The sequence below is a fragment of the Crocodylus porosus genome, unplaced genomic scaffold (genome assembly GCF_001723895.1).
Source record: "Crocodylus porosus isolate Cpor-Errol unplaced genomic scaffold, CroPor_comp1, whole genome shotgun sequence".
Taxonomy (NCBI): Eukaryota; Metazoa; Chordata; order Crocodylia; family Crocodylidae; genus Crocodylus; species Crocodylus porosus.
This window is the reverse complement of record NW_017728931.1, coordinates 5,554,437-5,567,082: the sequence shown is the minus strand read 5'-3', so window position 1 is coordinate 5,567,082 and position 12,646 is coordinate 5,554,437. Positions and strand designations below refer to the sequence as shown.

The window sequence follows — 12,646 nt, the reverse complement described above, 5'->3', positions numbered from 1 at the left end:
CGGCCGGAGCGCAGGGAGCCGCGGCCGCGATGGACGGCAGCGGGAAGGAGCGCGAGGCCGTGCAGCTCATGGCCGAGGCCGAGAAGCGCGTCAAGTCCTCGCACTCCTTCCTGCGGGGGCTCTTCGGGTGAGTGCCCGGGGCGTGTGTCCGTCCCTTGAGCCTGGTGGCCGCAGTGTGATGGGAGGCGCTGGTAGTGCATAGGGCTCTTCCCTCCCCCCCAGCCCTGGCACACGTGTGTGCATCGCATGCGTGTGTGTATGTGGTGGTAAACTCCTAGGGCATTAGCACGGGTAGGGGAATCGTGAGGAACCAGGATCACTTGGCATGGGAGCACACACGCGTGTGCACACTCACGCATGCTTCGTGTTCCTCTGCAACTACGTGGATGCAGGGTGCGAGGCTTCCTCTCGTATAGGGGGTGCCTGTGCCCCTTCCACGCCAGTGCTGCTCCCTGCCAGGCCAGCTGGATTGAGCATCCTTCCCTCTACCCTGCCACTGCTGGGAGCAGTGCCTTACTGCTCCTAACCTTGCAGCCCACCGTAATGGGCCAGGGCCCTCCTGCACCAGGCTCTGTATGAATCCAGCCTAGAAGAGATGCTTCTGCCCTGGCAAACTTGCAGGCATACACCGGAGGCAACAGATGGAGGAGGTAGCAGTGAGAGGTGTGGGCAGTAGGCTAGGCAGCAGGCTTGGTGCACCAGCCGCTGGGCTGTGGCAAATGAGAGAGCCTCTGATTCCTAGGCTGCATATGTTGTTTTTTTTCTTTGGTTGCCCCGGTGAAGGAGGGAGATGTGACTGCACTCATAAACAATGGCTGTGTTGTTGCAATGATCATTCCCTGGCTTTGAAGCTACAAGACCACCAAGTGCTCTGCAGTGCTCAAAGCTTTGGAGGCTGATCAGTGGTTCTGGGAAAACATCCTGCATTTACCCATCCCTTCCTTTTGTTTTGTTTTGTTGAATTGTTGCTCCACAGATGTCTTTATGTAAGAAGCCATGTAGCCATTTAGGCTGGAGGAGCAGGTTGGGGGCAGAAGCATGTATTTATTGTTTAGCCTATAATTTACACCTCTCTAGGATGAGCAGGCTGAGGTTTGCTAATTCTTTGACGGGGCTGGCAGTAGCGGCTGCTGCTGCTTCTGTGTGGTCAGAGCTGTCTTCTTCCTCTGCTCCTTGTAATACATAATCTGCCACATAGCAGCTAGTGCATCTTTAGGGACTGGCTAATAACTCTGCCTTTTAGCTGGTATCTTGTATTTCCGTGTGTGTTGGTTTGATCATCTCTCTTTCCTGGCGAGATGTAATCTGATGCCGAAAGTGTCATTTTGAGAGGAAGGGCTGGCAAACCTTGTCAACAACATTGATCAGGGGATCAGTTAATTACCTATCCTGTTTCTAATCCCATTAGGCTGTTGGTTCAAGTGTGTAACTTTGGCAGCCTTCCCTCCAAAGCTAAGGGAATGAGGCGCCATAGCTGTTACTGTTGCCAGGGAGGCTTTTTGACTGCTATTGAATTTGTATGAGATGAGTCTGCTGTTTAGGAAACAAGGAAATGAGAGTTAGTTTCTCTCTTTCATAGCGGAAAAATGTTGGCTGTTGAGCACAGTGGGGAAGGTCTACTAGGTAGGTGAGAACAAAGGAGCTTCATTATATCCTTATGAAAATGTTAGGCCCTTATATTAGATCTGATTATTTCTAGACTTCAATGCTGAATGGATTTAGCCTGAGATCATGGTATAAGAAAGGGCCTGTCTTGGTCTCTCTCTGCTAATTTGCTCTAACAGTTGGGTAGGCTGTATTAGCCAAATGCAGAATCCTGTGTTTAACATGTACATTAGATTCCAGCCATTTGAGTTGCCTTTTTATAAGGACTGGCTTATATCGTAAGGGGCACCAGTCTTACTCTAAATGTGCTTTCTAAATTGGTATATATTTTTAACTGGTGCAGTTCAGCTTTGGTTTATTTTAATTCAGTTAAAAGCAGGTTTAAGCCAAATGGAAATAAACGGCTCTTAAAATGAAATGTGTCCACACAGGGTTTGTACCTCCATTTAACAGATATATTTAAGTAAATCTATACAAGTGCATGTGTCATGTGAGGAACAGTACTTGTGGCTTGATGTTCTGAATGGTATGTATATGCCTCTCCCTAATCAAGCTAAGGACTTGGACTTATTTTAAAATAACTCTATATATCGTGTGTGCACCTGCAAATATCTTAGTAGTTTGGGTTTCTTTTTAGAAGAAGGAACTAACCAGCTCCTTTTTTTCTGTGTACATGGTAGTGGTTCTCAACCTTTTTTAGACCCAAGGCACACCTCAGGAAATGCCAGTGTTAGTGTTCGGTCATTTTTTTTTGACAATGGCCTAAGTATACACTCACTTTTGACTACAGAAAAATAATAGAACAATTCTTTTGTTGCAGAAACCTCATTCTGACCCATTGTGGTCTCTGTTTCAACATTATGGATTCCTTTCTGAAATATCTTGCTTTACATGATATACAAGATAACAGTGCTAATGCACTCTGCAACACCCTTGAAAACATCTCAAGTCACCATAGGGTGCCACTACACCCTGGTTGAGAATCACTGGTCTATGATAATCTCCCATCTCTTCTATCCCTCCTTTTTCCTTTTAGCCTCCCGGCCCAAGATTTTATTACACTTCACTTTTTATAGGCTGTGGAAGAGAGAGTTTTATTAAAAATTAAAAGCCTTTTTTAGAGCGCAGTGAAGTCAATGGGAGTTTTACAGTTCATTGGGTGTGGGGTTAGGTCAGCTGGAAATCCTGTGCGCTTGTAACAGCCAGTCAGAATTGCACCACTTGTTTATTCTGCTTTCTGTTCTGAAAAAGGCTTATAGTGTCAGGAAGAGACGCAATATAAAGATCTCTTATTTTTTCTAATGTACGAATTATGGATTGGGGAATTTTTCTTTTCTTATTGACAAGGGGTCAGTTCCTTCAGTCATGTTCTTCTGGGTTCAAGGTTCTGTATCTGTGCATCGCATTGACGGATCATAACCTAGGTTTAAAGCTGACAGTCTGAAGCCTGTGGGCCACAAATGTTCCATTTATTAAGAAGGAGAACTTGGATTATTTTTGAAATGTTTAAGCACCTTTTGTCCGCTGGCCCTTTTCCATTTCTTTTGCTTGCTCCTTGTCGTGGTCCACTAAAAAACCTTTGAAGTTGACTCATTTAATCAGTCTCTCTTAGTAAATATTTAATAAAGTAACTTGAAATCCTGGCCCCTGTGAAGTCTTAAAACTCATGTGTTTTAAGATTTCTAAAGAGCAAAATTGCACAGGGTGACTTAGAGGTAAAAACCCAAGGATTGCTGTCACTGAAATTGAATCTAGCAGCAGTTGCCATCTGTGACTGTAAGCATATAGTACAAGAGTACAAAGAGGGATTAGTATAATTTAGCAGAATGGAGTTTTCATTCGGGATGGCTGTCGTTCATCAACTACTTCTCCAGCTTACTTCCCAGATTTTTTTTTTTGTTTTTGTTTTTTTTGATGCTTTGTACCAATGCTATGGGGGCAGTTCTGTTGACCATATTTAGAAGAATGGCTCCTTATCTTACAGATCCTTAAACCTTTTTCTTTCTATAATTTGCTCTTCAGTGGCTGATCTTTGAACCCCATTGATGCAGACAATTTTGGTGGAAAGCTTAAACTTATTTGGTTGAGAGCAAAATGCCTCCTAAATCTGGGGTTCAGTGTATCTGTGTGGGACTTTGCACCTGCAGCCTTGAGTAATGACTGATGCAGCAGGAAAGCAAAATTTTTCCATCATGAAATTTTATTTTGAATAATTGACTTGAAGGCTTTTTTTCTGAAGATGGATAGAAAGCAGGGCAGAGTGGCACTGTAAAGATTAACTCTATTCAGAAAGGCCTAAGCTTTCTTAGGCTGTAGCCTTTAGTTTAACTAACTAAACAAGTTAGTTTTTAAAAGTGCCACTCTGCCTTGCCTTCTCCTTGACTTCAGACTAACATGCATAAGTACCTTTCTCTGTTTTAAAAAAAAAAAAAAAATAGAGAGGAGGAGTTAGCTGTGTTGGGTCTGAAGTCAGGCAGTGGGCAGGGTAGATTTGCACCATATAGACTTAATAAAAATAACTAAATAAAAATAGTCAGCCTTTTGCCTTAGATGTATTTTGGGGAAATTAGCCTGCTGTATTTGAAAACTGAGATTCTGTTTTTAATTTTAAAATAATAGAAAAGAAAAATCATCACGGGCTCTGGGCATCTTTTGACATCTGTTTTAAAAGCATGGGGCCAAAGTCATTACAAAGGATTGAACTGGAGGAAGTGTATCGTCTCCCCTCCCCACCACTGTAATTATTGGTGGTCAGCAGAGGTACTGATTTGAAGTACATTCCTCATATGCCTGTTTGAACAGATGGGCTTTGCCTTAGGCCCAGAAGGTCAGCAAGCTATTGCAGATTCATGCAGGGGAGAGAGAGACTAATTCCAGCAGAGAATGCTTAACTCCTCTTGTATACTGATGGGCAGCCAGCTCAAGAGTCACTGCTTGATTGCAACTGTGGCATTATGGTGCTGGGAGAGCAGCAGCATCTTGTATTCTCACTTAAAAACAACACCCTGAGCTCCAACTGGAAGCCAGTAAGCAGCTAGTGCAAATCCCAAAGTACATGCATGTAATGTGTTTACAACAAGCTACTTGGCTTATCAGGTGATTTGCACTAGCTTCATTTTCCAAATGGATTTAAGGGGTTGAGCATATGCAGAGATCCAACCTACAGGTGACAAGGCCATGAATCATAGCAGCACAGTCCATGAGATGACAGTTGCAGCCTATTGACCACACCCAAGTGGAAGCGCATAATCCTGATTGGAGCCAGATCCCATTAAATTGTGAGCAGTTATAAACAGTGGACAGACCCTTCAGATGTACTCTGCCAGCTCTTGTTTCTTCTGGCTTGTTGTCAATATTCTCAAATTCTTGGCACTAGGAAAAGATTCTCAGCCACAACTTTTGGTTTGGGTGAGATGGTCAGAAAGATGCATGTCCTCAGCAGTTTGAAAATAGTTGATCCCCTTGTTCCACAGGTGACTGTCTCAAGGGTCTCCTGTGCTGCTGGAATAATAGGGGTGATGGAGTAGATCCTTGTGGAATGACCAAAGCAGAGAGCCCAAGGGGCAGAAGAGTCCTTTTAGCAGCATGAACCTGTAAGCCAGCAATTCTCAACCAGGGTGCCAGAGCACTTTGGGGTGCCTTGAGAGCCTTTCAAGGGTACTGTGGGATGCTACGTGATGTTAATTAGCACTGCTAGGTGTGCAAACATAATTCATGAGAGAAACCCAGAGATTTAAAATAGGAATTAATAATGTAAAAAACATTTTGACCTGTTGTGGTCTCTCTGAGTTCTTTGCAACGGAAGAATTGATTTATTATTTTTCTGTAGTCAAAAAAACAAGTGAAAACTAAGAGCTCGTATTTTCCGAGGGGTGCCTTGAGTCTAAAAGGTTGAGAACCACTGCTCTAAGATCCCATAGCCAGAGAAGAATAAGGGGCCTGCTACCTCTGCTTTTTAAGAAGTGGGTGTGGAGGTTGAATTTTAACAAATATACAACAGGTAACAACAAAAAAAAACTCATAACATACAAGCAGAACTCCTAGTTGAGCAAACTCATAGTAGATCAAAATGAAACAAAATGTGATCTGATTGGAAGTTCCATGCACCGCTTGTCTTTGTGCTGCATGTCACCGGGGTTGGCTTATTGATGTTGCTGTGCTCAGATATCAGCACTTGCAAATAAAAAATGGTGTTGAAGCAAGTACACAATAAACCCCGCCGTGGGAGTGTGTGCAGTGATGATGACGCACATTCTTCTGAATGTGTTATTCCCAAGGTGTATCAGTTATTCATGGAAAGGCTTTTAATAAACCAGGAGCTTTAGAATGTGAAAAATCTATCTAACTTGTTCTTCCATTTCTTTTTTCTTTAAAGGCCATTTTGTGAAAAGGAGGGGACTAGCTGAGTTTATGGCAAGTGGTGGTATTGAGCCGTTGACGCATCTAATGTAAGAGGTGGTGCAGTTTGTGCTTCAAAGGAGTATTAATACACAAACAACCCAGAAGAGGATATACTTTAAAACGGACTGCGATGGGGAGGTGGTTATGTTTTTATATATCAGGATAATTGTCCATAGTGCCTGCAAGGTCACAGGCCTACCAGTCAGCTTTCAAGAAATTCTTGGAGTTGTTTAACAGGTCTGAGACCTGAGTTTCTAGAGTTCTGTTTCTTAGAAGTAGTAAGAATCTCCCTTCCCCTCCATCTTCCTTTAAACTGTATTTCTTCATATAGGAAAAAAATGAGCCCAATTTATATATTGTTTTCCTTTCTGTATTGCATTTAAGAGGCATTTTGACTGTCTCAGATGCAAAGCCCTGAGAGCAGACAAAACTAAAGGAGGCTTACTTTTTGTGAATCATGGCTTTAATGCTGCTGCACACTGCTGATCACTGCTAGGGAATTTTTTCAAAAGTTCTTAAATTTGAACCTTCTAGCTTGATTTCTGCTGAAGGCCACCTCCAAATAACGCCCTGTGTTATCCAAGCCAATCTGGCTGCCAGATGACATGACTGCTGATGAGCAGAAACTGGTGTTGCTGTCTTAAAAAAAAAAAAAAAAAAAAAATTAACAAGGTAACATTACTTCTCATAGTTCAGTAATATCTAGCTTGTTTTTGAATGCTGGCCTGTATCTGTGCGTAAGCTTTCCTGTATTTAGACCTTAAACCCTTCTGTGTCTAACATTGTGCATTGGTGCATGCCCTCATTTTCAGTACTGCACAGTCAGTGTGATTTGTGCTGTTCAGAAAATGGCTGAGCACTGTTGAATCCATTGTGCTTTTGCTCCATTTTGTGGCAGTGCCATTGTGGATAACAGCAGCTGCCTTACCTCTTTAGGCTGCCAGTAAAGGAAACCTCAACCTACTGAAAGGAAGGTCTAGAGATAATAGCTCAGACTTCTGAATTGTTATACCAGCATAGATTCTGAACAGTTCCTTTGACGGGAGGTTAGCCGCTCTGGATGTAGAGTGATTTAACTGAAAATACAGCACACTACATGCTCAAGGGTAATAAACATGGCAGTAGTATCTCTCTAGTTTAAATGGAAAACTGGTAGTTATTTGGCCAAGGTGGGTTATGTAGTGGTAGCTTATACAGTACCATGTTTTCATGTCCTCACAGCAGTGGGCGAACACTATATTTTCTGTAACCTAGTTGTATCCCCCTCCTCACCCCCATTCCTCTTATGCTAGTCCCTCGCTTGGGCGTTCTGTATTTCCCTACTGGCTTTTGTCATCTTTTTGGATTCATAACTCTTAACATCTACTAATAAAATTCAGTCTGTTCATTGCATTTTCAGGAAGCCTCTTGCTGCATAGCAAACTTTCATTCTACCTTGATAGATGCTTCCAGCCATCCTCACACGCAGTTTGGGAGGTATCTTGTAGTATAAAGGACAGATCCAAAATAGAATTAAGTGCCTCTAAATTTAAGTGCCAGGATACTTAATGTTTAGGCACTTGATCCCTGAGCTAAGCCAGTGTATGAGAGGAGTTAGGCTTGGTCTACATTGTCTGATCTAGGATGCGTCTCCTTCTACTCAAGATCTACGTGGATTCTGGAGACCTTCTAGGCACTTGTCTTCAATAGTGTATTATTTGGCAGGACTGAGCAGAGCTTGCTCTTTGGAGTATGATTGGAGGAAAAAAAGATGGTGGTACCTGCCTTTATACAGAACCATAGAAAAACAGGGTTGGAAGGGACCTTCAGGTATTTGAAAGATGTTCTTAAATCTCCTCTAAGTCTTTTTTTCTCCAGTCTAAATAAGCCCAGTTCCCTCAGCCACTCTCCATAAGTCACATAGCCTAGCCCCCTAACCATTTTTGTTGCCCTCTGCTGGACTGTCTCCGATTTGTCCACATCCTTTCTGTAGTGGGGAATCCCAAACTGGACACAGTACTCCAGATGTGGCCTCACCAGTGCTGAATAGAGGGAAATAATCACTTCCCTTGATCTGCTGGCAGTGCTCCTATTAATGCAGCCAAGTATGCCATTGGCCTTCTTGGCAGCAAGGTCACACTGCTGGCTCCTATTCATCTTATTGTCCACTATAGTCCCCCAGGTCCTGCTGCTGCGGAGCAGTTGCTTAGCCAGTCAGTCCCCAGTCTGTACTAGTGAATGTGATTGTTGTAGCCTAAGTGCAGGGCTTTGAACTTTTACTTATTGAACTTCATGCAGTTTTGTTTAATCTGATCCTCCATTTTGTCTAGGCATCATATGGTAGATGAGTGGTTAGAGCACTGGCCTAGAAAGTGGGAGGCCTGGGATTTAAGACCTCCTCAGTCCAAAAGGATTCAAAGCCACATCTTGTCCTCAGGGGAGTTCTTGAGCCACCAGGCTGTAGGGTGGGGCATGTGGAGGCAGTATGTCCCTCCCACTGAAGACATGCAGCTATGAATATGGGATTCGTGGGACCAGAAGGGGGGGAAAAAGCTGGAGAGAGCAGGGCTCTGCAGCCTAGTTATTGGGTTACTTGGTTGAAAGGGCTGGGGCAGGGTTGGGAAGAGGATGGATGGATCCTGGCCTCCCACTTCCTTGGCTCGTGCTCTAACCATTAGGCTGTTATTGAACAGGCAGATGTCACCAGTGGCTGTAGCTTTGAATGAATCTGCATGTTATCTCTGAGTGGGCACACTTACACGAGATGCTTTACTGTGCAGCAGACTAACTTGCTGTGCAGTAAAGGGTCATTGTCTACACATGCACAACTATTAGGGCACACACAATTCACTCCACAGCAGGGTGGTCTTGTAAAATACAAGTACTATCCTGCTGCAGAGTTTTTTTTGCTGCATGGCAGAAGATGTGTAGATGCTGACCCAGGAGCAAACTGTTCCTGGTCAGCCCAGGCAGCAGGGGGGCACAACTGCTGCTTGGCTTGGTCCCAAGCTCCGAAGATGGGAGGTAAGCTGTTCCTTGTTCTGGGCTGTGTGGAGGTCAGGGCTTAGTCCTACACTCTGGGGGGCAGGGGGTGAACTGTCCCCAGCTCCAGGGGCAGCTCTGGGCAGCATGGAGCTTGGGGCTTCTTTGCCACCTGAAGCTGCCTCCAGAGCCAGGGACAGTTTGGCTTCCACCTTCTTGGGATTGAGGCTTAGTGCTGAGCTCTGCACCACCGGTGCTGTTGCTGGAGCTGGGGACAGCTCCTCCTCTGCCCCTTGGAGCCTGGGGCTGCCCCCAGAGCCCTCTGCCAGCAGGAGCCTGGCACCCGGGCAGCTGCACCTGGAGCCCTAACTCCCCCTGGCTACTGCAGGGAGGCAGAGCAGAAGCAGCCCTGGACTAAATTGCTTCCGTTTGGCTCAATTTGCTCCTGACCCAGGTGCATACATAGAATCGTAGAATCAATGAGTCGGAAGGGACCTAGACAGATCATCTAGTCCAACCCCCCCCACCATGGGCAGGAAGGAGCACTGGGGGATGGCAGGGGTCATAAGACCCCAGCCAGGTGCCTATCCGGTCTCCTCTTGAAGATCTCCAGGGAAAGTGAGAGCACCACCTCTCTGGGAAGCCTATTCCAGGCTCTGGCCACCCTTACTGTGAAGTAGTTCTTCCTAATATCTAACCTAAACCTATCCTCCCTCAGCTTGTGGCCATTGTTCCTGGTGACCCCAAGGGGGGCCCTGGTGAACAGAATATGTAGATATTCACCTGGAAGTAGGTTACTGTGCATGAACTTACTGTGCATTAAATTTATGCACACTTATTGCATGTATAGATGTGCCCGGTGTTGGGCTAAGCTTTTCTGTTGTTGATTTGCTAGGTGCACTCGGAGCACTTCTCTCTGATTTGGGTCCTTTAGCAGTACTCCGCCTGATTTCTGGATTCCATGGATCTTAGTATGAATTGGGTACCAGGATGGTCAGACTGGGACAGTTGTGGGCTTCCCCAGAAGCAAAATTGCAGGTACCTTAGGACTACTTTGGTCAGACGGGGAGGTACCTCCAGAGTAAAGCAGGGAGGCTTCTTTGATAGATTTTAAGAGCCTGGAGTCCAGTTTTAGGAATCGGGTTGTAGGTGCAGAAGTTTGTCATAGATCTGGCCCTAAGTTGCTGCTTTCCCTTTTTGTCCAGTTCTCTTGTTGATGGTAACTGCATTCATTACGCAGGATTAATTACATAGTACAAACCTTAATAATATTCTCAGGGGGAGGATGGGACAGTCGGCTAGATGCTTTTCATGTTTGCGTATACACATTTTGATGGGGAATATACAGGAAGAAGTGGAGTTCCTAGTACAATCATAGAATTATGTTGTAATTGGGATTGGGGAAATGTGGGACAGTTCCTGTGACTGGAATACTGTTATAGATGGGTATAGCTTGTTCAGGAAGGGTAGGCAGCAGGGGGTAAAAAAGGGGAGGTGTTGCATTTGTATATAAAGGTGATGTACATGTGTTTTGGAGGTTCAGTATGAAGGGGAAGGTTGTCCAGTTGAAAGCCTCTGAATAAAGGTCAGAGGAGAGAGCAGCAGTGGTATGTCATGGTGGGCATGTGCTACAGGCCTCCAAACTAGGAGGGGAGGAGGTGGATGAGGCTGTCTTTCAACAACTGACAGAAGTTTCAATGGTTTTATAACACATGTCAGCCTGCCTGACATCTGGTACCCCCCTGCCTCCAGTTGACCACTTGCATTTCTTCACACACTTTTTTTTTTTCCCCCACCCCACACCCATTGTTTTCCTAACTTCCACTCATTTGCATTTTCACAGACATGCTGGTTGTATATTAGCTTCTTTTCCATCTTTGAGAGCACAACACCAGCAGAGTCTCCCTATGCTTGGTGAACGGTGTTTGTGCCTGAAAGCTTGCAAAGAACTTCTTTTTTTCCAACTGTTAATTGGTCTAATAAGAGATCCCATCTACCTGAAGAACCTTGTTTGCCTATGTCCTTTAAACCTACACGGCTACAACCAATGCCGCTGATAGAAGCTTCCAAATTTCAGGACTTGATTCACATGGGGACTTCAATTATCAGGCCATCCACTGGCTGAGAAACATAGCAGTATGCAAGCAGTCCAGCAAATTCCTGACGTATGTTGGGGATAATTTTTTGATTTAAGTTGGTGAAGAGGCCAGTGATGGGAGAAGGTCTTCTGAAGGAACTGGTTGAAAATGTGAAGGAAGAAGGTAACTTGGGTTACAGTGACCACCAAATGATAAGACTTCAAGTTCCTAAGGGGAGGGAGGAGGGAGAGCAACAGAATAAGGACACTAGACTTCAGAAAAGCAGACTTTAACAAATGCAGGGACCTGATGGGAGGCAAGTCTGGGGTGGAGAGGGAAGCATTTTAGGAGAGCTGGCTGTACCCTGAGGAAGCCATATTAAGGGTGCAGGAGCAAACTATCCTGATAAGGTGAAGGAATGGGAAGTACAACAGGAGGCAAGTCCGGCTGGGTAGCAGTTTCTTGAAGTAGTTGAAACTCAAGAGATCCTTCTATTAAAAAGTGGAAACTTGGCCATGGCACTGGGCTGGAGTCTTTCAGAGGCAGGCAGGGAGAAAACTGGGAAGGCCAAGCCACAACTTGAGATGTAGTTGGCAAGGGACATAAGGCAATAAAAGGGTTTCTGTTGGCATGTCAAAAGTAAGGGGAAGATGAGAGAAACTGTAAATTGTTATGAAATGTGGAAGGTGATCTAACTACAGATAATGCAGAGAAAGTTGAAGTATTTAATAACTGATATAAAAAAGGGTTCACAAAAAAGGGCAGCTACCAGATGAGTATAATTGGCAGAGGAGATGGGGAAGGGGACAAATAGCCTAGAATAATGGCAGAACAGGTTAGGGATTACTTGGAGAAGCTAGATGATTTTAAATTGTTAGGGCCAGATGGGATGCACCCAAGGGTACTGAAGGATTTGGCTGAGGTAAGTTCAGAGCTACTAGCTCTCCTTATGAGAACTCATGGATGTTGGATGAAGTCCCAAATGATTGAAGAAGGGTAAATGTAGTGCACATCTTTAAGAGGGGGATAAAGGGGGATCCAGTGAACAACAGACCAGTCAGCTTGACATTGATGTCCAGAAAGATCATGGAGCAGGTCCTCTGCAAATCTATTGTGAAACACTTAAAGGAGAACAAGATGGTTAGGAAGAGCCAGCATGGATTCACCTGACCAACTTGTTTTCCTTCTATGATAAGATGATAGGCTATATGGATGGGGAAAGAGAAGTGGATGTGATATACCTTGACTTCAACAAGGCTTTTAACAGAGTTTAATAAGAATGCCATGAGAGACAAAGGAAATACAGACTAGAAGGAAGTAGAGCTGCACCGATACATTGGTCCATATCATATTGGCACCAATAAAAGGAAAATTGGCATTATCAGCAATTGGCTTTTACTGGCTGGTATGGTTGATTAATATCACTGATAAATGCCACATGCATGCACGTGGCCAGCCTGGCAGCTTGGAGAGCAGCGTCCGGCTGGTAAGTTTGGGGGGGTGGGGTGGCACATTGAGGCCCCTGCAGTGGAGGGAGTGGGTTGGGGCAGGGGCATGCACTACCCAGCTGGGGCGGGGTGTGGGTTAGAGCCATGAGCAGC

General features: G+C 44.8%; 1 protein-coding gene across 1 annotated transcript in view; it reads left to right on the top strand.

The window, feature by feature from the left end:
• The first annotated feature begins 6 nt into the window (after positions 1-6).
• NAPB (NSF attachment protein beta) overlaps positions 7-12,646 on the top strand; it is a 49,687-nt gene continuing 37,047 nt past the window's right edge. Inside the window, exon 1 of the mRNA XM_019544086.1 lies at positions 7-127. Coding sequence (XP_019399631.1) covers positions 30-127 — 98 coding nt within the window. The 5' untranslated portion in view covers positions 7-29. The remainder of the gene's footprint in view (positions 128-12,646) is intronic.